Below are 25,832 nucleotides of genomic sequence, written 5' to 3' on the forward strand. Positions count from 1 at the left end.
TTTATGCTGTGATTAACTCGATTAAAAATTTTAATTGTTTGACAGCCCTAGTATAAACATGTTTTGTGTAAAAATGTGATTTTTGTCGTGTAAAAAAAGTAATATGTAAAAATTTACTACTTTGAAACATTGAAAGAGGAAACTTAAATGATAATATCGTGTAAAAACATGAAAACTGTCGTGAAAATGTGATATTTGTCATGTTAAGCGTGATAATGTTTATGTGAAATGTAGTACGTATTATGTAAAAACGTGATAATTTACCACTTTGAGAAGATTGAGATGATTATCACGTTTTTACATGAGTTGTCAACTTTTGCATTATATGTAAAAACATGATAACGCACTTTTCACTTTAAAAGGGATAAATTTCACTTTCAAAGTGATAACATTTCATGTTTTTAGCTTTTTACACAAAAATTGTATATGATCTCACATTTTTTACATGGTAATATGTAAAAATGTGATGACTATTTTGTAAAAACATAACATTTGACTTTTTTTTTTAGTTGCAGCAATCTGCTTAAATTACAAATCAGTTATCTATTTTTTTGCGCTGTAATAAAGTCATGTTTTTAAGCACGAGAATGTAAATTTAAAAAATTTACAAATTTGCGAACATTCATCTTTCAGCGCCATTGACAGCGCTAGACAATCCATGTATATTGAACTGGACAATCATTGAGTTAAAACTTCTAACGATTACATCATCGCCCTTTTAGATACGCCAGCTTGTACTTCTGCTGTGCTATCGAGGAACAAGACAACGAACTGATCACGCTGGAGATCATCCACAGATACGTGGAGCTGCTGGACAAATACTTCGGCAGCGTGAGTGCGGCCGGCGCCTCGAGTGGTATTCGCGGCACGACTCGCGCCCTTCACCTCCGCTCTCATATCCCGAAAGGTGTGCGAGTTGGACATCATCTTCAACTTTGAGAAAGCCTACTTCATCCTGGACGAGTTCCTGCTAGGCGGCGAAGCCCAGGAGACGTCCAAGAAGAACGTTCTCAAGGCCATCGAGCAGGCCGACCTGCTGCAGGAGGTGAGCTTTAGGAAGCGACAGTTAAGTGTCTTGAGAAAATTCAGCAGAATATTTTTTGTAGGATGTGAAGTTCTACTCCACCACTCTAGAGGGAGCCGCTTATACCGTATCGTTCTGTAGCTTTTTGATTTCCCTGTTCTGTATTTAACACAGTGGTACCTTGACTTAAAAATACCAGAATTTTTGCAGTTACGAGCTGTCGAAATTGTTTCAATTTTTGGTTTTTCATTTTAATTTGCTACAGCGAGTGAATTTAAAAATGAAAGCAGTGCATATTTTGGACACTGCTAAGTCAAGGTATGACCTATTTAAATCATTTTTAATCTGCATGGATTCCTTCTTTCTTTGTGTATCGTTGTTTTGTATGTTTCTCTTCAGAATTTTAATCAAGTTTCCTTTTGCATTCTTTTGGCTTTTTGTGATTTGCAGAACATAGACTCTCAGACGCGCTTGTTTGCAGGTACACTTTGTTTAGTCTTACTAGTGTTAGATGACTAGCCAGTAAAAAGTGGTAGTAGTAATGATACATTAGTCTTTGAAAAAGTCTAAAATGTGAAGCAAACTTGGTGGATTTTTTGGGTGGGAAAAAATGATGATATTCATATTACATGGTTTCCTTCTTTCTTGAACAGAAGTTTCCAAACTGGCCCGCTGTGGGTCCTGGTTTTTGTTCCAACCGATTCAGCACAGGCAGTTGAACCAATGAGGTTTCTGCTAAAATGAGCAGCACCTAACAGCAATCAACTGATGGCATGAGTAGAACACCAGATTGGTGAAAAGGTGTCATGTTGTTTGGTTGGATTCAAATCCTGCACCCCTGTGGGCCAGTGTGGAATAGGTTGGTACGGAGCCCCCCTGGTGCCATGGGTAAATAAAAAAATATATTTTTCAAAGATAAACTGTACCCACATTAGGAGTGGGAACCTCTTGGTACCTCACAATACGATACGGTTTGCGATACAAAGCTCACAATAACGATGATCTGACGATATGGCGATACGACGATTTTCGATACATTGGTCAGGAAATCATTATAGGATATTCTAAAAACAACTAATAAACAGAAAAACAAGCTCCTGCTGTGAATTGGAATGAGTTTATCACTAGTAGATGTCCATTCCATTTAAACTGGGAGGCTGCCATTCCTCCCACTTCAAACGGATTGAACGTCTATGGCCGTCAGTAGCAGCCAACGCCAGGCAATGAGGTAATTTTGGGCCATTTTAGGTCATTTACCTGTTGATGTGAAGTTACTTCCTGTTGATTTTGGGGTAATTTTTGGGTCACTTCCTGTTCATTTTATGTTACAGAACAGGAAGTGACCTGGGAATCACCCAAATGAATAGGCAGTGACTCAAAATCAACAGGAAATGACCTGGAGATGCCCTAAAATGAACAGCAAGTGACCTATAAATGCCATGAAAATCTTTTAGGATGACTGTGAATGCTCTGGTTTCGAATGAACGAACGATCCCAGTCTAAATGGATTGGATGTCGAGCACCGTCAAGGCAGCCTTAGAGTTAACTGACACTATTATGCTGGAAGATTTTGGTAGTAACTTGTTGGTTCCCTTTTTTTTTTGTTTTGTTTTTGTTTTTTAGACATTGACACCTTTTTAAAATGACATCTCGATTTTTGCTGGAGCATATCGATAACCTTTTGGGATACAATGATCACGATATATCACCATTTCGATATTTTGTCACACCGCTAACACACATCTTAGTAAACTATCTACAGTTTATTTATCTGTGGGTACAAAGTTTAGCTGTCTGTGGGTACAGATTACCCGCATCGTGCCAACAGTTTAGGTAGCTCTTGATATAGATTACCTAGCTGTGCCTGCGGTTTAGGTATCGGTGGGTACAATTTACCCAGATGGGCCTACAGTTTAGGTATCTGTGGGTACAGATTACCTATGTAGCTGTGCCTACAGTTTAGCTATCAGTGGGTACAGATTACTTGCATAGCTGTGCCTACCGTTTAGCAATCTGTTGGTATAGATTACCTATCTGTGGCTACAGTTTAGCTATCTGTGGGTGCAGATTACCTAGCTGTTACTATGGTTTAGCGATCTGTGGGTGCAGATTACCTAGCTGTGCCTACGGTTTAGCTGTCTGTAGGTACATATTACCTAGCTGTGCCTATGGTTTAGCTGTCTGTGGGTTCAGATTACATAGTGTACGTAGTTGTGCCTACGGTTTAGCTGTCTGTGGGTACAGATTACCTATAAATGTGCCTACAGATTAGGGATGTCCCGATTGCATATTTTTACATCCAAGTCAGGGTCACCTGATTTTGAGAATCTGCGATCGTCCTGATCTGATACAAAAAGTCTTTTATTTTTATTTTATTTTTAAAAAAAATTTGAATAAAACTTCCAAACATGTTACAATTCTGTACTGTTTACAGGACTTCCTCTTCCACTTTTTCTGGGACTGTTGCGGAGTATAAAACGGCTATATTTTTGTTTCTTTGGGCAATGCCATTGTAATTCTGCATTATTTAGTTACTTTTTAGCCATTTAAAAATAATCTTTCAAATTAAAAGCGATTCCAATCGTCCGAAATCGGGCCGATTTCCGATGACGTGATCAGATCGGCGACATCCCTACCACAGACTACTGAACTGTACCCACAATACTGTAATCAGTACCCACAGATTACTAAACTGTGGATTCAAAAACATGCCATGTAAATCAATAACACTCACAGCTACCAAAGAAACCGTGCATTAGTTACCTTTCAAAAAAATGAGTTCATCAAGGGCAACCACTGTGCAGCTGCTTGCTTGTTTGGTCCGTCGTTTTTTGAGTTTCCAGCAAACCAAATTTAGGACTACAGTTTCCGGTCATTACTAAACTGTGGGTAGAGATTAGCTATGAAAAATATAATTTTTTTCTACCCTGGTACCGGTGGCTCTGTTGGTTTGAGACCTCTGCGCTACAAAAACTATATGCCTGGTGGTCCGTCAGGTTTATAAAGCACTGGGGGAAACTGTTGATATTTAATACAGTGGATATAGACAGTATTACATTGGTTTTATTTATTTATTTTTACTGCAGTTAAATAAACTAGGTATTTTCAAAACGTGAAAATAACATTAAAATTGATAAATATTTTTTTCAATAGGCTACTTGTGTAAATGCATTGATATGACATGAACACAGCCTTGTTGAAAAATACACCCGCGGTCAAAAGTTTGGAGACACGTTCTCATGCTATTTAACAGAGAAGCATAATACAATTTTTTGACCGTAGCTGTACTTTTGCAGTAGAAATAAAATATATGTATTGCTACCAATGAGTTAAATTGAAGACAGTTTTTTTTTTTTTTTTGAAACAAAATGAGATTACAAAATGTTCAATTGGCATATGTGTGCATTACCCTTTGTTGCATCAATTTACATTTAACAAATGTACATCAAACTAAATACAGAAGTACATGAAAATAAATAAAAAGTAAAAGAAAAATTCAATTGAAAAACAAAAACATAAAGTGAAAATTATTAAAATATGATATAAATCAATAAAATACAGAAAATTATTTCAAAATAATTAAAAAATATATGTACAAATTAAGAAAATAAATAAAATGAACTCAAAATAAACGTTAAAATAAGAAAATATAAATTGAATATAAAATTTGAATTAATATTTTAAAATATTTTTTAGTTTCAGTATTTTATTTTTTTCATTATTTTATTTTAGAATTTTCCAATTTTTAGCTTCACTTTTCAAATTTTTTCTATATATTTTTTTATCAATACAATTTTTTATGTACTTTTGTATTTCTCCAATGCCTTTTGGGTATTCGTTAACACTTTGGCTGCCGTTACCGGCGCTAGCCGTCCAATCGGACGTCTACCCGTGATAAACTCACTTCTATTTACAGCAAAAGGATGATTGGACGCCACCTTATTGGACGTCTAGCCTCGTCAATGGCACTAAGAGTTAAATGCAAATTCAGGCTTTAACTGGTCAATGAACTGAGTAAAATGAATAAGAACTTCACTTTCTATATCCACTGTCCATTGGATAAAGCTGAATATATATATTGAATATGAGGGAAATAGAAAGCCAAATTGTGCAGGTTTGAAAATATGAGGCAATAGTTAAGAACGGAGTGTTCTCAGGTAAGTCTTAAAATAATGTGCTACCATGTTAAACGGTGATCAAATGTTGGCTCCTGAAGCGGCCGAAGCGTCAAGCAATGATTTACGTCGGCCGCATCGTTCTAAATATAAACCCTACCCGGCGCGAGCGTCTACCTTATTTATGCTGCATAATTACAGTCGCTTAAAGCGGCCTCGGAGGACCCGAGGCGCGCTCGGACATCGGCGAGGTCTCTGATTGGCCGGCTTGTCTATTCATAGAGCCAGAGCGAAGACTGGGGAGGCTTGCCCAGCGACGAGCTGTTGTAACGTGGGTAAATACCGCACGGATGGATGGTGTGAAAACGCCGCCGTGCAACCGCATGCTGGACGGGCATGAGTCGCTCGCCAACTATACCGCTCGCCAAATGTTTGCTGTGTTTGGGTTGAAATTGAAGGATTTATGGAAAATACGCCTGAATCCTCACAACTTCATTTCAACTCATTGGTGGCAGTTGAATTGAGCAGAGTGCCAAAATTAAATGGGTAATTAATTAGATTATTTATTTAAATGTGTTAATTCTAATTGTTAATTTATTTTCAGTATTTGACATATTAGTGTGTTTTTTTAATTTCAATTTGTTTAAATGTTCAAAAAATATTTTCATCTAGTTAGGATTATTTTTCAACCTTTATACATAATTATATATTAAAACTTTAGAAAAATACAAGAGTATTCAGAAAGTTGAAGGATATATATATATATGTATGTTAGGGCTGTCAAAATTATCGCGTTAACGGGCGGTAATTAATTTTTTAAATTAATCACGTTAAAATATTTGACGCATTTAACGCACATGCCGTGGTCAAACAGATTAAAATGACAGCACAGTGCCATGTGCACTTGTTACTTGTGTTTTTTGGTGTTTTGTAGCCCTCTGCTGGTGCTTGGGTGTGACTAATTTTATGGGTTTCAGCATCATTGTGTAGTTATTGACATCAACAATGGCGAGCAAGTTTACAAATTTTATTAAAACGAAAACATTAAGAGGGGTTTTAATATAGAATTTCTATAACTTGTACGAACATTTTATCTTTTAAGAACTAGTCTTTCTATCCATGGATCACTTTAACAGAATGTTAATAATGTTAATGCCATCTTGTTGATTTATTGTTATAATAAACCAATACGGTACTTATGTACAGTATGTTGAATATATACAGTATATCCGTCTTGTGTCTTATCTTTCCATTCCAACAATAATTTCCAGAAAAATATGGCATATTTTATAGATGGTTTGAAATGCGATTAATTACGATTCATTTTTAAGCTGTGATTAACTTGATTAAAAAGTTTAATGGTTTGACAGCCCTAATATATATATTAGGAATAATAAATAGTTGTTGTTTTTTTTTTTTATTCCAGATATGTAAAATGAATATCTTAAAACCCCATTCAATTGTTCAATGTAAATAAATATTGGAAAAAAACTATACATTAAATGAATACGGTAAATGAAATACTTGGATAGAAACGATATACTGTAAATAAAAATCAATATAATATACATATACACACACATATAAGGCCTGCGCAATACATCGTTTGAACATCGCCATTGCAATGCGCGCATACGCAATAGTCCCATTGCAGCTCGTGCAATTTTTGATTTTTTTTTTCTTTATGTGAACTTTTGTTTTTCCTGATAAAAGCAGCAATTGTGCAGACATGGCTTCCTGGATCCTTTTTATATACACCATTCTTCATCATTCACTGATAAGCCTGGATTAGACGTTATTATATGAATACTAGGGATGTCCTGATTGCATATTTTTGCGTCCAAGTCACCAGGTCTTGAAAATCTGCAGAAACACAGTCCCGATCCGATACCAAAAAAAGTTTTTTTTTGCTTTGGCGCTCAGGCTGCTGAGGACAGTCTCACATTTACACAATGAATGAGTTGCCACAGCACACTTCAGGCTGTATACCTAGCTTAACCATGTTTCAAAGATCAAAGCTACAAACCTGTCAATCATCATTAACTTTAAGTACCAAACGTCAGCTGCATTGGTGACCAAGAAAAAGTTTGGTCGCACTGTTTATCAGGAGGGAGTGTGAGAGGCTGTACAGGCATGAAGCGGAACATATTTTTTCAATTAAAAACCCAATCCTTTTCACCCAATTCCAATCCCCTTAAAATGGCGCGATCGGCCTGAGTTCCGCTCATGTAATCGACTCGGGACATCTCTAAAGAATATAATGTAGTCATAAAGAGTGAACCAAAGTCTTCCCAAACAGAGCTATTCAAGTCTGGTGAAACGTCTTCTAGTTTTAATACCGCAACATATACTCCTATAAAAATCGCAACGTCAGTTTTTTCCAATATCGTTCCGCCCTAATTTATATACACACGTATAAATAAACTAGCAGTATGGCCCGGCGTTGCTAGGGTATGTGTAACATGAACATAATGCAACCGAATCGCAGATAAAACAAACTTCGAGTTGCAGCTGTACTGCAGTAATAGTAAAAGGACACTCCAGAGCAGGGGTCCGCAAGCTTTTTTTGCACCACGGACCAGTGTTATTTGGGTCTGAATTTTCACGGACCGGTGTTCTGACAAATTTTGCAACCCATAAAAAATTGCAAGGATGCGGTTCTGTGCATGCGCGTAATGTTAAACATTCCGCAAATGCAGCGATTCCAAAGTAAACTCTACAGACTCTCTTTAAAGAAATGAATATTAACTTACATTTGATCATGGAAGGACATGTAGAAAAGTTCTCCTCAGGTACGTACATCCTGCCATGTTAGCTGCACACAACACCTGCACACCGCTGTCTCACCATTAATGAATTTTCTTTGTTGTTAAGCCCGCTTAACAAAGATACAATGTTGGAAATTGTAGCAAGGTTTTCAATGCTCTCGTAGCGATGTCAGGATATTCCGGAATGACTTTAATGCAGAACCTCGATAGAGTTGTTGTCTCAAATCTACGTTTAAGGTTGCCGTCATTTGCGATCTCTAGAAGCTGATCTTCCTGTTGCACAGACATGCTCGAATCACTCGGTTTATTCACAAACGAGTCACGAATCCACTCCTTCGAAGTTTGTGGGTCTTGGAGGTGTTAGGCTCATCCTCTGGCTCGTCAGGTGCCCTTTTCGCCGTAAAAAATATCTCCAAAGACTTCTGTTTTCCAGTCATCTTCGCTCGTGTGGGGGCTAATTATTTCTGGGAACAAATGTGCTGCGCCTGCAGCCTAGTAATACGTTATTATCGAGAACAAGTGCACATATATTATATTCACAAAACAAGATGTACTGCTGGCAGTCCAATCAATGGATTTCTATGACGACATTCTAATCTATCCTGTAGTTTTATATCTAGAGTAGACATGGATATTGGTGTTTTAAGCAGGGGCACAGGGTTAATTTGGCCAGAATGCGATCGTTAATAAACTATTATTTCTGTGCGGCCCGGTAGCAAATTCACCACGGACCGGTACCAGTCCGCAGCCCGGCAGATGGGGACCCCTGCTCTAGAGGGGTTAATGCACAATTGCTGTGTTACAGTAGTGTGGCGAGCGTCATTAAGAAGAATGAGGCAATTTTTACGTTTCACACTTGTACCCCATACACCACACGACCCCAAGAGACATGACCCTTACTGAACAGAAAACACCAGAACATAACTGCCACTACCACTCTGTCATGGTTGCCACAACTACCCATTAACCATTGCAGGGTAACACATATCAGTCGCTATAGTATGAATCCCTGAGTAACATTCCGGAAAATTGTACATTTTTTAAAAATCCTTTTTGTGGAGTACTCAAAAGCATGACGTATCATCACAGCACATCTAAATTTGTACATAAAAACGTAAAGTTTGAAAGCCAACTGCAACATTGCAATGTCAAGAGACACATCTTTTGCACAAAAGACTGTGCTGTCGCCTCCAAAATAAGGGATTTTCTACACTAATTTTATTAGTTTTGAGTTAATGCACTAAATGGAGGCCTACAGAGATCAAAACCAATCTAAGAACACTCCTAGACACATAATGTACAAGTGTGTAAAATTTAATCAAAATCCGCACAACCGTTTTGGCGTCAGTAAAACAACACCACATAGACAAACTCGCCTTTATATAGTTTTTTTGTTGGTTTTCTTTTGTTTTAGCTCATCCTTTTCATCAACTGTCTGAATGTGTAGAATGGGAATTTGCATGTCTTTAAAAGCTGAAGAGTTTTAATATGCCACATGGGAGTTTTGGTGTACTCCCATTGCCGTTAATGTTATTTTTTATTCAGAAATCTTTTGGTTTACTGATTTATTTTATTATGTATTTAATTTTGGCACTCTTGGTCATTCGCTGCCAAGCTTCCCAGTTGAAATGGATTGGACCTTGGACATCAGTCGCTATCAATGGCTCAGAAACATAATCAGTCATGACTTGTGCACTTCCAGACAAATAACGACGCTCAGTTCAACTCTTTGCTTTTGATACCTTCAACATTTCCTCCAGAAGTGTCGAGTCGAGAATTAGCGGATCACGCCGCGCTGTAATTACGCCGCTAACATACCTCGGCGGATTTAGTCTAAGCTATTATTCATAATAAGCCCTCAACGGAACATTTGTCAGAAGCGTGGTCATTAACTTGGTGCCAGCAAGCACATTTTGGTTTGGAATAATGACGGCCCACAAGGCTTCCCTGCAGAGACCTCGAAAAGTCGGCGGATACGTGGTCTCGCCCATTTTTCTTATCAAACTTTTTAACTCCCAGGTATGACTGTCCCCAATGTCACATCAGAGACTTCTGGATTGTTCCAGAACTTGACACGTTGAGGTGAATACTGTTTGTGGGTCATTAGTGCTAGTACTAGTTTAGTGGAAAGTCTAGTAACCAAGTCCGTTTCTCCCTTTGCACTTAAGACCGTGACCGAAGCCCGAATTCACTTAACTCCAGACCAAGACCAGGACTGAGACAAAGACAATGTCAAGATAATTTCTTGGCAGTCCAGACAAAGACCTAGACCGAAACATGATCCAGACTTTTGGCAGTTAAGATTAAGACCAACATAAGAAATCATTGAAAGTTCAAGATAGTCTTTGGGAATTGAGTCCTAGACCAGACCAAGACTTGGAAAGTTTTCTTGAACAAAGACCTGTCTCAAGTGTACAACACTAACTCTTAGTGTAGTTCCTTTCTGGTTTCATGTTTAGTACCGTCTAGTTCTTGGTTCCCTGCTGCTCCTGTCGTTCCAGTTCCTGTCAACACTGTGAAGTTGACGCCCCGACAGACGCAAATTTATATTAATATGATGTCAATTGTTTGTACTGTAAAAGGTTTTGTATGTACTATCGTTTTTTAAATATATTACAATTCTTTTATAGGTCAATCTGAGGTCAACCAGCCCTCCATTTTAATCTGAACCGTCTAAAAATGGGATCAATAGTTTTTGCTGCAACAGTTTTGTAGTAGTGCTGCAACGATTAATCGATTAACTCGAGTATTTGATTGGAAAAAATTATTCGAATTAAATTTTTGTTGCTTCGAGTATTCGTTTAATTAAAGTAGCGTTCTAATGGTTTATTTTGAAAGTGTTTATATTTAGTTCCATTGAGTTGGTGGATACACATTGGGTGGATACACTGCCCTCTGGTCTGCCTCATTTCACATGGCTGAATCCTACTGCTCCCTGTTAAGACCAACGTAAGCTAAGTTTTTGTTCGGGCTAATGTTTTTTTTTTTTAATGCCTTCGTAATTTACTTTATAGGTATGTTTATATATATTCATATATTTGTGGGAATATGAGTCTGAACCATTTGTTAAGAGCATTGTTAAAAAAAAAAACTCAAAAAATTCAGCATTTTATAGCATTTAAGCTAGCGCAGTTTTGCTATGTAAGTTAGCCAACTGGTCTTTTGTTGTACATAGAGCCTCATTTATTTATTTTTTTATACGGTTTCAGGCTCAGCTCAGGTATTTTAATTTTTCATTGAATTTAAAGGGGAATTTTTCACATGAGGCTTAATCTTCAAGTTAGCGGGGGTTTAATTAGTCAATGGAGTGGATTTCAACAAACATTGATTCGCGCTAGCTTAGCCACTCCAGAGCCCTGAGCGCCACTCCAGAGCCCTGAAATTAACAAATAACTGACAAACTGCATGAAATATGTTGCAATCAACTCCACCGACTAATTAAACCCCCGCTAACTTGAAGATTAAACCTAATGTCAACAATCCTGAACTTCGGGTTGGGTTTTAGGAGTTGGGGTTAACAGTGTATCACTGCCAATGTAAAACAATGCAATTTGACTGCACAATATTCAACAACACACAAATGAATTGTGCAATAAACAGTGCAATAAACACCAGGGTGGGGGCAGGCACGAATGCACGCGCACAACCCGGAAGCACGCTGTACACACACGCGGTCAATTTGGTAACAAAATATGGCGGCAACTAAGCACTTTACAGTCAGTCGGACTTAGAACACATCCTAAAGTTTCTAAACGAACACGTCAGCACACGGCATAAATGTGCAACATGAATATGATGTAAACAATGCTCGCTGACTTGAAGTGATGACTACCCGCTGTTGAGACGGCAAAGCTACGAAATGTACATGTATGCATGTACCGGTTCCAACTTATTGCTGGAACCCTCCAAAATGAAGGAAAAATACTTGCGTTCCTTTATGGATGTACACAAATCAACATTCCCTCACACATCTCAACAGGTGGCTGCACTCGGCTCGAATATGCACCTGCATTCCTCACGTCTTTCTCAGTCCCAAAACACTTGACGTGTGACTCGAGACCAAAATAGGAAGTAACTTTGAGCAGTTACCATGGAAACAGATGCGTAGAGGGAACCTTTCTAACATTTTATATTCAAAATGCTCTTCGTACATGACTATAGACCCTACTCACCAACGCCACAGAATGACGTGTCGCTGTATCCGGCTGCCATATTGTCCGTCAGTGTTTATCCGTATTCTCAATGGTTTCAATTTGTCGTGCAATTTATAGTGCAATTCATGGAAGCCCCCGTGCTTTCAGACGCTGTAAACTCATTGGATGCGTTGCATAAAAGGCGATATGTGGAAAAGCTTGTCTATCCATTTGCGAGATCCATATTTGATGCCTAAATCGATATTTTTCGACCCGATGTCTTCGCCCTCTCTGCCTGACATCTGCTACCCTGATATCTACAACTATCTTGTCCACACAAAATCAGCCTATTCTCACAAAAGTTTGAAAAACTTTGAGTAGCACTCTAAGCAACATTACCCCGTGTGACCCTTCCAATTTTCTAAAATGGTGACAATCGATAAAAAAAAAGTTGACTGCGATGGCCGACGCTTCAAGGATAGGTGGATATTGGACTATTTCTTCAATAAAACACGCAACAAATGTGTCTGCCTCATTTGCAAAGAGACAGTCGCTGTTTTCAAAGAGTTTGATGTGACGCAATATTACCAAACAAGACACGCTGACATGTACGACAACATTACAGGGAAGATACGCAGCGAGAAATTATAGCAACTTGAAGCTAGCACAGCAGCAGTATTGCGCAAGTGCCCGAGTGTCGAAAGAGAACGCCACAAAGACGAGATTGTTGAAATTATGAATTTAAAAAAATAATAAAGCAAATGTGACACACAGAAGGGCTTGCTAAAATTTGTTTAAATATATTGTTCTATGTAAATCAGCCAAGGTAGCCCCCCGCATTTTTACCACACCAAATCTGGCCCCCTTTGCAAAAGGTTTGGACACACCTGTTTAACTTCTTTCACTTGGTACCAGCTAGAAATTATTCAAAAAATATTGATGGTGGAAGAAATAAGCATCCTGAATTTGAAACTGTCGGCGATTAGCCTCGCAATGATCTTAATTGTGGTTGTCAGCCCAAAACCCTCTAGATATATACAGGGTGACCCAAAAAAAAGTTTACACTCAGTTGACTGCTTGTTTAAAAGCCATTGAAACATATCTAAATAGGTTGTCATGGTTAAGTGATACATTAAGGTCACTCAATGCAGCTGGTAATCTCTCGTCTCTACAATTCCTGTGCTTCTGCTGAAAATGAAGAAAACTTTAGCTGTACCCGAATTGCTGCGTGCCGGTCTGACACCTACTGAGATTGCAGCAAATCTGAGAATATCCAGATGTGCAGTCTAAAAAGTTAAAAAGAAGCTGAAAGATACTGGAACAGCCTCACGAAAACTTGGGTCTGGAAGTGCCGATCTGTGCGGACCAAAAAGTTGATTGACAAGGTGATATGTGGCCACCCCAGAGTCCAGATCTCAATCCCCTGGATTATAGCATATGGGCAACTGTGGAGGACAGTGCCTGTAAGAAGCCACAAACTTCTGTGGCAGCCTTGGAGAGGTCCATTGTTAGATCTTGGGAAAAGATGACAGCATCCTACATAAAGAAGACCTGTCAAGCGTTCCGCAGGCGCTTGGAGGCTGTTGTGACACTTAAGGGAGGACACATTGAAAACTAGAGTGTACTGTACATGTTCTTTACAATAATGTATAATTTGTGATTCAATTCTAATTCTAAGCTGAATAAACATGGCATTTAAGTTGTATTATGGCAGTGTAAACTTTTTTTTTGGGTCACCCTGTATTAAGTGCATTTTACCAGATATAAAATGACTACTACATAATCTGTAGTGATCGTTTGGTGCCCAGTTTTCTCGTCGAATTGCAGCAGTCCGTCTCGCTCTTCTCTCCGGGTCTCTCGGAATACGGTAGAACTTCAAGTCTCTCCGTCTATCTTCTCTGTTATTGCAACCAACCGCCACACACGCTTTCACCATTTTGATTATTAATGTTAAGGAGCAGAAAAACACGCCATAATAGGAGGAATTTACGTAGCGGTAATGCTTAAACCCGATGAGCTGACGGACAATATGGCGCGGAGGTGTGGTTGTGACGTCATGTGAGTAGGGTCTATAATATTATTACATTATGAGGCAATAATAAAATAGTAACGTACAGACACTAAGGAAACTAACTTAATCAGATTACTAGTTTGGAAAATTGACGCGTTATATTGCTCGTTACTGAAATAAAGTTATCAGATTACAATAACGTGTTAGTCAGTGACAACACTGGTGCTGGGTGAACTCCGTATGACCTAAAAAAAAAAAATACAGCACAAACAATTGACACCATTTTTAGCCAGTTTAGATCAAAATGGGCTGGTTGACGTCAAATTGATCTATAAAAGAATTGTAAAATTCTCAAAAATGATAGCAGAACAAATGAAATTGACAGGACAAACTGGCACAAACGATTAACATCGTGTTTATATATATTTGCGTCTGATGGGGGCCAATTTCGCAGAGGTGTTCCTGTCTAGTTTCCCATTTAGTTCTGTCTGGTTTTTGGTTCTGTTTCCTGATCCAGTGCCACCCATCTGATTTTTGGGTTTAGTGATCCTACCTTGGTTCTGGGTCAAGTGCTCCAGTTCTGATTCATTTTCTAGTGCTGTAGTTTTTTTTTTATCCTGTTCCATCACTCCTTATCTGGTTCTTTAACTCACTTTCCTAGTTTGGTCAATTTTCCACAGCTTCTGTTCCGTGTACAGTGGTACGGACTCGGTTCTGGTCCATTAAGTTTGGTTCAGGGTCAAGCGTCTGATTCTGCTTGACCTGACTCGTACAATTTTGCTGAAAGAAGTAGTATTGTAAAATGTTGTACAGCTATTCATAAGTCAAGGTACCGTCAGAACTGACGCGGCACGGGTGGTTCTAAAAATTCTCTCTCTCTCCCCCTCAGCCCCGTCACGAGTACTTTAGCGTTCCTCTGTACTGACCCGTTGGTCTGCTGCTGCTGCCCGCGCCACGCATGATGCATGCCGCCCGCCACCTTTCCCGCTGCACCCTGTCCTTGCGCTTGGCACTTGTTTGTGGGTGTAGCGCCCTCCGCTGTCCACCACTGGCATGACATGCGACAATTTTGACATTTTAGTGGTACCTTGACTAGCGAGTTAAAATCATGGCAGATCCGTACTGTCATTTTTTGTTTTTTTGCTGGGGGGGGGGAGTATTTGATTTGAGTGACTATCACGCCCTAGTTACTGAAGTTTTTAAATGTATGTATTCACAAGCAATCACGACACTTTACTACCGTTTCTTTGCATGTGGGCTGCTACAAACGATTATTTTGATAGTTTTTCTTTATAAATGAACCAGAGAAAGTTTTACAATTCATCGGCTCAAAAAGATGATTTGATTCATCTATCAAAATGGTTGTCAATTCATTTGATAATCAACGAGTTGTCAATTAGTTTATCATGGCAGCTGTAATTGTATTACCAATAAATTACGACACTAGAAGTGTTTCTGCTGCAGACGAATAATTTGATAGTCGAAATTTCACTGTTTTTATCATTGGTCGACTAGTTGGCTCATCTGTAAAACATTAGTAAAAAATATGAATAATATTTACCTTTAAAGTGCATGTGACACGAGAAAGCATGTTTATTTCATAATACACGCGGTATTTTATGCTCCTGAATGATATGGACCGCTTGGATGTGTGTGGAAGCGATCGCTATATTTATTTAGTTTTTTTAATCCCGCGCCATGAAAATGAGTGACTTCCGGCTTCAGTCTTGCATTGAGGAGGAGGGCGCTGTGACGTGTACGGTTGAAGGCGTCCTCTTCACTCTACAGCCGTACTGTTGTGTTGGAGGACTAAGGATTCAGCTGATTTTGCGGATTAATACGTTTATTTTTCGCATCACGCCAGCCAAACGGCTACAGAAAAATCTTGCTTTATAAGGGAGAGGCGTATGCGCCTTTTTGGAGTTTCAAAAGGTTCCCATTCACCGTGGATATTGGCCAAAACAAGCCCTACAACTGTGTGACCATTGGACTTACGAGGAAGTGAGTAAACATCGTGTTTTGTATTATGTCAAATACGAATACAGCGATTACAAAGTGAACACTACAAACTTTTAGATAAAGGACTACTTACGTTTGATCATTGATGGCATGTAAAAAGCTCTCCTCATGCACATTAGCCCACTGGGCGGTTTGCAGGTCCGCAAAGACAATCGACAACCCAGTCGTCATGTCAAATAATCCGGGCTAGTTATGTGTGATTTTCCGCTTCGAAGACTTTTTTTTCCTCCTATCGTATGCTCTTTAACTGACTCTGGATTTAACATTTTGGCTGAAAATGTTTGATATCTGAATACTTTGTAACTCTCGTTGTAATCTTATTTTGATGAATTACAAATACAGTGGTACCTCGACATATGATCGCTTCGACACGTGGTCTTTTTGACATCCGACGTAAAATTTGACGAGCCATTTGTTTCTACATACGACGACATGCACGAAATACGACAATTTGTGACAGTGCCGCAGTTTGTTTTTCGACAAGACGGACGCACGGCTGATTTTCTTGCGAGTTAAATCAACACGGGTTCCAAGAAGGTTAGTGAAAAAAATAAAATGGTGACGCTTGCCATTGAAATAAAGATGTAATTGATAGGAAAATATGAGCGTGGTGTGTGCTTCAGTGAACTGGCTCAACAACTTAGCCATAAAATGTCTACGATCTCGACGGTCCTCCTCAGACCTCCGTTCGCCTGCCTTTATAAGGTGACAATTATTATCGTGGAAACATCGCCAAAGAAATCGCCAGTTTCGTCAGGTTTTGAATTTATTTCGGGACATGTGCAACACAACACTGCTACTGTCTGCCACAATTGACGCCAACAACTAAACATAAAAAGAGAAAGTAAAATCTCTACCGCACCGTTCTCTGTCACGTCAGCCACGCGGTGCGTTCAGGTACAGCACGCAAAACACGCCCGCCACATTAGAACACGATTCGTCATATTTTTACAGGAATTATCATTTTTAATATCATCATTCCATTTGTATTCATAACTTGTTTGGTTATGTGTAAATATGGAGATAGATAGTGCCAAAAGTTGTAAAATGAAACATTTCCCTGTAAAATGACAACAACAAAAAATCAACTTTGCAAATTTCGCGTTGCAAAATAAACTTGAAAAAAAACACAATGTAATAAATTGTTCTACAAGTTTTTTTTGTTTGCAAGTGATTTTTTTTTTGTTCTACAGGTGTTTTTTTTCTTTGCTACAGGTTAAAAATGATCTGTTACAAGTGCACAAGTTTTGTCACATTCTTGTTGAGTTTTTGGAGCCAAAAAGTTACTTGTAACCTAGTTGTAAAATGAACATTTTTCCTGTAAAATGACAACTTTTAACTTGTAAAACAACAACTTTTAGTTCCAAATTTTGCATTGTGAAAAAAAAAAAAAATGTAAAAAATTGTTGTACAAGTTGTTTTTTGTATTTGCAAGTGATTTTTTTGTTTTGTTTTACAGGTGTTTTTTTTGTTGTTGTTGTTTTTTGTTTTTGCTACGGGTCAAAAATGAATTCCAAGTGCACACGTTTAGTCTCCTGCTTCTCGCATTTATAGACAAAAGTCATTTGTAACAGACCAATCAGAACGGCGATTGTTCAGCCACTTTTAACCCGTAGCAAAGAAAACACCCACAGAAAAAAAAAGATCACTTGGAAACAGAAAAAACAACTTGTACAACAATTTGTTACATTTTTTCTTCATATTCATTTCACAACGCAAAATTTGGAAATGCAAGTTGTTGGGTTTTTTTGTTTTACAAGTTAAAATTAGTCATTTTACAGGGAAATTTTTCATTTTAGAACTAGGTTACAAGTAACTTTTTGGCTACAAAACTCGACAAGAATTTGACAAGACTTGTGCACATGGTATTGGTCATTTTTAACTCGTAGCAAAGAAAAAACACATGTAGAACAAAAAAACCCTTGCAAACAGAAACAACTCGGAGAACAATTTATTACATCATGTTTAATTTACAACACAAAATTTGGGATAAGTATTAGTTTTGTTACACAAGTTAAAATGTGTGTATTTTACAGGGAAATTTTTCATTTTACAACTTCTTTTGGCACTATTTGATCTCCATACTAATTGCCATTTGTAATAGCACCAGCAGTATTTATGAAGGATTTAATGTAGGTTTTCGGGCTGTGAAACAAATTAATGGAATTATAATGTATTTTTATGGGAAAATCCTGCTCGACATACGACCGGTTCGACTTACAAACTAGGTCCTGTAACGAATTAACTTCGTATGTAGAGGTACCACTCTATATGAATAATCTGTGTTCATCGCGGACTACAGAAATCACAGTATTTACTTTAAATGTAACAAATTGGACACAAAACGTTTGTTGACAATGTCAATTGATGATAAAAATCAGGTTGATCGTTATGGGATTTTCAAAGACTGAAAATACACTTAAGCCATTTTAAAAACTAATATTTGAGGCTGATGGACAGTGTCCAGGGGGTGGACAAAATAATGGAAACACCTTAAAAAAAAATCAACAAAAACTAATTTGATATGGTCTAGGTCCACCTTTTGCAGCAATTACAGCCTCAATTCTCCCAGGTATTGATTCATACAACATGTGTATTGTTTCCAAAGGAATTTTAAGTCGTTCTTCAGCTAGAATACCCTCCGACTCTTTGAGACGATGGCGGTGGAAATCGACGTCTTAGTTGAATCTCTAAAACTGACCATAAATGCTCAGTAATGTAGAGGTCTGGGGATTTTGCCGGCCATACAAGATGCTCAACTTCATTAGAATGTTCCTCATGCCATTCTTGAACAATTATGTTCAATGGTTATGATGCCAACATGTTAGCTGTTTCCATTATTTAGTCCAACCCCGTATATACTCACCAGCCACTTTATTAGGTACACCATGCTAGTAACGGGTTGGACCCCCTTTTGCCCTCAGAACTGCCTCAATTCTTCGTGGCATAGATTCAACAAGGTGCTGGAAGCATTCCTCAGAGAATTTGGTCCATATTGACATAATGGCATCACACAGTTGGTGCAGATTTGTCGGTTGCACATCCATGATGCGAATCTCCCGTTCCACCACATCCCAAAGATGCTCTATTGGATTGAGATCTGGTGACTGTGGAGGCCATTTGAGTACAGTGAACTCATTGTCATGTTCAAGAAACCAGTCTGAGATGATTCCAGCTTTATGACATGGCGCATTATCCTGCTGAAAGTAGCCATCAGAAGTTGGGTACATTGTGGTCATAAAGGGATGGACATGGTCAGCAACAATACTCAGGTAGGCTGTTGTGTTCCAATGATGCTCAATTGGTACCAAGGGGCCCAAAGAGTGCCAAGAAAATATTCCCCCCCACACCATTACACCACCACCACTAGCCTGAACCGTTGATACTAGGCAGGATGGATCCATGCTTTCATGTTGTTGACGCCAAATTCTGACCCTACCATCCGAATGTCGCAGCAGAAATCGATACTCATCAGACCAGGCGCCGTTTTTCCGATCTTCTATTGTCCAATTTCGATGAGCTTGTGCAAATTGTAGCCTCAGTTTCCTGTTGTTAGCTGAAAGGAGTGGCACCCGGCGTGGTCTTCTGCTGCTGTAGCCCATCTGCCTCAAAGTTCGACGTACTGTGCGTTCAGAGATGCTCTTCTGCCTACCTTGGTTGTAACGGGTGGTTATTTGAGTCACTGTTGCCTTTCTATCAGCTCGAACCAGTCTGGCCATTCTCCTCTGACCTCTGGCATCAACAAGGCATTTCCGCCCACAGAACTGCCGTTCACTGGATATTTTTTCTTTTTCGGACCTGTAAACCCTAGAGATGGTTGTGCGTGAAAATCCCAGTAGATCAGCAGTTTCTGAAATACTCAGACCAGCCCTTCTGGCACCAACAACCATGCCACATTCAAAGTCACTCAAATCACCTTTCATCCCCATACTGATGCTTGGTTTGAACTGCATGAGATTGTCCTAAACCATGTCTACATGCCTAAATGCACTGAGTTGCCTCCATGTGATTGGCTGATTAGAAATTAAGTTTTAACGAGCAGTTGGAGAGGTGTACCTAATAAAGTGGCCGGTGAGTGTATAGTTTTACTAGCACGTTGATGGGAATTGAAACACTCATCATATAAAGTAGTTACAATTTTTCTTCTGCTACTTCCTCTGGCGACTAAGTGGTGCAAAATCACTACATACATCATCACTTAAACAGTTGAAGTTGTTCTATTATATCTGTTATACGTCCACTGCTATTGGGCGATCTTGAAAAAAGTCTGTATATCAACCCGATGTAATACTGCTGGCCGCTAAAACAGTTAACATGAATTATCCTATCATAGCAGCTATATATCGGCTGCTATCGACTGATCTTGGAAAAAAGTCCATTTATCGGCCGACGTTTAATCAAAATAGTCGATTGTGGCAGCCCTCGTATATATTTGCAAGAAACGACAACACTATAGACGAGATTCTTCACATTTTTTGATGAGAGTTTGCTATTTTTGCATGGATTATTATGAAAAGGCCTCATTCGGCATGTGATTAAAATGTACCATAATTATTTGGCATTCCCTAGAATACAAATTATACAAAGCGAAAAGCTTTTAATAAGCTGTAATTATATCGTGCCGGTTGCACTGCAGTATATTTAATGAATTGTAGCTTTTTGAATAATAAATGTTTTGTGGTTGTTATTGTGGCGTTTTTCTTGAATGTGCTTTCAAATATAGCAACGTTTGTATGTGACGCTGATTATATGTGTTGTTTTCTTGACTTTGTGTTCATGCTGCGGATAGGATGCAAAAGTAAGTGCTGCCAATCTTAAAATAGAATTCTCTTAACTCTGTGCCATTGACGGCGATAGGTGTCCAATCCGTTTTGTTTATTCGCCGCTGCCAATCTAAATGGATTGAGTCTCGCGCCGTCAATGGAAGAGTTTGTTGTTTACAAGATTTTGGATTTTATTTTATATTTAGCAGTGTAAAAGCTTTGAAAACAATACAACTCTGAAATGCATAATTTCATTCATTTAATTCTGAATTAGCCAAAAATAGTGTCATGTCTAATATTGAATTATGAAACAATTTAGTTAGGATGTTTTGGACCATGGCAAGATTTCTTAACAGGTGAATCCCTGTATAACTATATACAGGGTTTAAAAAAAAAAAAAAACTTCCACAGCTAACCGCTTTCATTTTTAAGTACATTCATAAGAATGCGTGAAAAATAATTGTCCATAAAACCCCCTTTCTTTGCTTGGGTTCTACAATGTTAAGCACAGCAAGAGTTTGTCAAAAAAAAAAAAAAAAAAAAAAAAAGAAAGAAAGCAAAAAAAGCACCGTCTAATTTACTCCAAATGTAAACAGTGGTCCCATGTGTGACGTAGGGACAAAGTTTGTCGCAGCCAGTGACGTTTCCTCAGTTAAATCTTCGGTTATCAGTGTCCAGAGGCGTCGCGTCCTATTAGGCAAACCAGGCAATTGCCTAGGGCCCCCAGCCAGCAGGGGCCCCCAGAGGGTCAACAGATTTAGCACATGCAGTCTTACTGCACTGTCGCAGCGACAAGTGTAGGGAGTGTTTCAATACTATGGAATCATTTGGCAGATTATCTAACAATTCTGTTATCAATCCCAACCAGCACTAATCATGTCTCATAGATTATACATGTTTAAGTCCAATAAACTATTAATACCACATGATTGTTTAAAGAGTGACTCACCAAGTACTCTCTGGAAAATCCTTGCCGAGTTGTTTTACGTTGATTTTCAAAGGCCACCTCATTATTTATGTGACTACTTAAAGAAATAATGATTTTTCCCAAAAAGTGTATTAATGGGTCTATTGTATTCCTCGTCGGATACTCTATAATAAAAATATATACATATGCATCTAAAATAATCCTAAACAATTTTATTAGCAAATTTAATACTCATTTCGGTCGGTAGTCCACCAATCAGTGGTTTTTACGGAATAATTTGAATTTTGTGGGTCGTAGGGCCAATCTGCCTACTGATTTCACACAGAGGTATATACATCTGCATCCGATGGTGGTATTTTTGTGTTGCTACTCTTTTTTTCTATTGCTCAGAGTCCAACTGTCCCCTTTACTTGCACATGCTCGAAGGGCCCCATGTTGCTTGTTGCCTGGGGCCCCCCGGGACCCTTGCTACGCCTCTGTCAGTGTCCACATGATGGCGCCACAAATGCAGAATTCGCACTTCCTCGCTTTGCCCGGCATTCTTAAGAACCCTTGTTTAAATGTACGTGTGGATGATAGGCCCAACCATAGTAAAAGTTCTTTTTGCCAAATACCACGCAATGTGTAGACATGGCCTAAACTCAATTTCTTGCGGAGGACTCTGCAAATAGGGGTCTAGGCTGGGCTGTAGCAAGCCCCCAACTACCCAACTAATGTTGCTTTTTAACTAATTAACAACACCGGGTTGTTAGCTTGTGCTATGTTATGCCAAAAGGCAAAAAAAAAATAATGAAAAAAAAATGGAGCGTCAAATACACGTGGGCCACTCTTTACAAAAAAGGTATTCATTTTATTAAATTACACATGGGGGGAAAAAAAATCTGTATATATATATATATATATATAGTAGTAAAAGTCAATGGCACTCAAACATTAGGATTCAACGCCATAAATTTATATAAAAATTAGGGCTGTCAAACGATTAAAATTTTTAAGTTAATTACAGCTTAAAAATTAATTAATCGTAATTAATCGCAATTCAAACCATCTATAAAATACGCCACATTTTTCTGTAAATTATTGTTGGAATGGAAAGACAAGATCGATATATACATTCAACATACGGTACATAAGTACTGTATTTGTTTATTATAACAATAAATCAACAAGATGGCATTAACATTATTAACATTCTGTTAAAGCGACCCATGGATACAAAGACTTATAGTTCTTAAAAGATAAATGTTTGTACAATTTATCGAAATTTTATATTAAAACCCCTCTTAATGTTTTCGTTTTAATAAAATGTGTAAAATTTTCAATCAAAAAATAAACTAGTAGCCTGCCATTGTTGATGTCAATTATTACACAATGCTCATGGGTGCTTAAGCCCATAAAATCAGTCGCACCCAAGCGCCAGCAGAGGGCGACAAAACTCCCAAAAACACAACAAGTTGGCATTGCACTGTGCTGTCATTTTAATCTGAGTGGGGCATGTGCGTTAATTGCATCAAATATTTTAACGTGATTAATTGAAAAAATTAATTACCGCCTGTTAACGTGTTCATTTTGACAGCCCTAATAAAAATACAATAATTATAATTTAAAAAAATATATAATTGATCAAATTAAGTTTATACATATATTTCAATAATTTTATATGCATATCTATATTTATATTGACGATGGCTTCTTTAATTGTATTTTTCTTGTATTTAAATAATTTAAAAAAATACTTTTATTCAAAACTACTATACACCTTATTATTTTTAATGAAAAAATTCCAAAACAATTTGTTGTCAAATAAGGGGCTGAAAAATATTGTCCCACAGGCCACAAATGGCCATGGGCCACAAGTTTGAGACCCCTCATGCATGGTAATTAAATTTTATTTTATTTATTTATTTTTTTAACCTGTCCTGTTCAGCTGCTTGACACGGAGAATGTATGGTAATGTGTGCATGTATGCTAATTTTATAAAGTAAGTCACAATATATCATTGGCCCAAAATATTAGCTATACTGTAATACAGATAAAATGTCAATATTATTGAACTGACCTATTAAGATATATATTTTTTTAAATATTTCATGTTCTACCAATTTTTTAAAGCTATGCTTTACAATAGGTGCATCTAACGTAAACCCACTTTATATTTTACCAAAGAGAAATGAAAAAAATAAGTAATAATTTAAAATGATACAATCTATAAACATTAGTATATAAAATACAGGGTGTTCCAAAATGGTTGACCCCATTTCAAATGCCCATATCTCGGAAACTACTTGATGGATCTTTAATGAAACTAAATACACTTTATGTTGAAGGTCATAAGTTTTATTGGTTGAATTTACAAAGAAAAGTATAAATATTTCTTGGTTCTATGACAGATTTTCATAAATGTTCAATACGAGCGTCGCCTGCAAAATGCCTTATCTTAACATTTCAAGTTTTTGTGTGTAACGTTTGGCATTTCTATCGTTACAGGTTAAGAAACGCCATTCACTTCCAAAGAAAAGGCATTTTGATCAGGCAAATTGTAAATTTAACCAATAAAACTTATGACCTTCAACATAAAGTGTATTAGTTTAATCCAGTCTAGTTTCCGCTCTATGGGCATTTAGAATGGGTTCAACCATTTTGGAACACCCTGTATTTTGCAATGGGGAAAAAAAATCAACATTGACAAAAATAGTGTTATAAAATATAATATTTACATTGTAAATACATTTTATAACAAGTGCATATCATATGTAAAATGTTGGTGTGTGTTGCATGCGTGTGTAAAAAGCATAGAACCTGCGTGTATGTGTCACACACTGATGACATCATCAAAGCGTGCTTGCCGCGCATATCCGCGTTCTGTTTTTTACAGGACGGCGAGCCGCCGCGCAGCGTCTTGGAGGAAATCGGACTGACATAAAAGAAATGGATGGCAACGCACAAGCCCCGCCCCCTTCAGCATAACTTGACATTTCCTCCCCAAAATATTAGGTATTTTTTTTAATTTTTGTTTATTTCTAAAATGATGTAGCACTCTTTTTATATGCAATTATGCGGGAATTGTCACGCACAACCAAAGCTGACGCGTCTACTGTATTGTTTTGTATATAAAAGTCCAAAGGGAAGTCAAAAGTATTACAAGAACATAACCAAAGAGTTTATTTCTCATGTTTTGATACTTTTATTTACACTGGAAAAACATTGCTGTACAATGTCACCTTACGCTGGCCATTGAAATATGTCATTGGACATGTTCATTAAAAAAATGTCACAGTCCCAAGTCACTGTGCCAAAGTCACTTTGTTTTATATATTCTGTTTGTTTGCACGTGTTGCGGCAATGTGTATTGAAGTTGCAGGGTGGGGTTGTGAAAACATATCAAAGTATGGATGCAGAAATGTATCCAGATAAAATATGGGATTGCAAAAGTATCGATTGGGCTGCAGCTATCGAATATTTTAGTAATCGAGTAATCGACTGAAAATTCTATCGATGAATCGAGTAATCAGATAAAACAAATATATTTTTAGGTGAAGAGCAATTATAAATATACATGAGAAAACAAGACATTTCATCTAATCTTGAACCATTTTCAGTCAGTGTCTTTGGTTTCGATGTATATTGTTGAAAACAGCCAACAATTGCATCTCAGATGTAACTAGAATAAAAAAAAGATTAATTCACTGCTTTCACTCCCAAAAACTTTTAGATCTTATTAAAAAAAAAAAAAAAAAAATATATATATATATATATATACTGGACTGTCTCAGAAAATTAGAATACACAATATTCTAATTTTTTGAGACAGTCCTGTGTATATATACAGGACTGTCTCAGGAAATTAGAATACACAATATTCTAATTTCCTGACTGTCTCAGGAAATTAGAATATTGTGTATTCTAATTTCCTGAGACAGTCCTGTATATATACACAGGACTGTCTCAAAAAATTAGAATATTGTGTATTCTAATTTCCTGAGACAGTCCAGTATATACCCTAAAAATGCTGTTACGCTTGATAACACACATCACTTAAAAGTTAGGATTTTTTCCCACGTGTTTCAATTG

The 25,832-nt window shown here is 37.7% G+C and overlaps 1 protein-coding gene across 4 annotated transcripts in view; it reads left to right on the forward strand.

Moving 5' to 3' along the window:
- Positions 1-25,462, forward strand: part of LOC130919147 (AP-1 complex subunit sigma-2-like) — a 28,220-nt gene extending 2,758 nt beyond the window's left edge. Inside the window, exons 3-7 of one of the 4 annotated variants that reach the window (XM_057841620.1) lie at positions 723-831; positions 908-1,045; positions 1,475-1,505; positions 9,927-9,989; positions 14,941-17,695. In XM_057841620.1, coding sequence (XP_057697603.1) covers positions 723-831; positions 908-1,045; positions 1,475-1,505; positions 9,927-9,988 — 340 coding nt within the window. In that variant the 3' untranslated portion in view covers position 9,989; positions 14,941-17,695. Of the gene's footprint in view, positions 1-722; positions 832-907; positions 1,046-1,474; positions 1,506-9,926; positions 9,990-14,940; positions 17,696-24,636 lie in introns of those variants that run through there. The other 3 variants (XM_057841621.1, XM_057841622.1, XM_057841623.1) reach the window with 3 other exon arrangements.
- Positions 25,463-25,832: the final 370 nt, after the last annotated feature.

This window comes from Corythoichthys intestinalis, chromosome 7 (assembly GCF_030265065.1).
Source record: "Corythoichthys intestinalis isolate RoL2023-P3 chromosome 7, ASM3026506v1, whole genome shotgun sequence".
Taxonomy (NCBI): Eukaryota; Metazoa; Chordata; class Actinopteri; order Syngnathiformes; family Syngnathidae; genus Corythoichthys; species Corythoichthys intestinalis.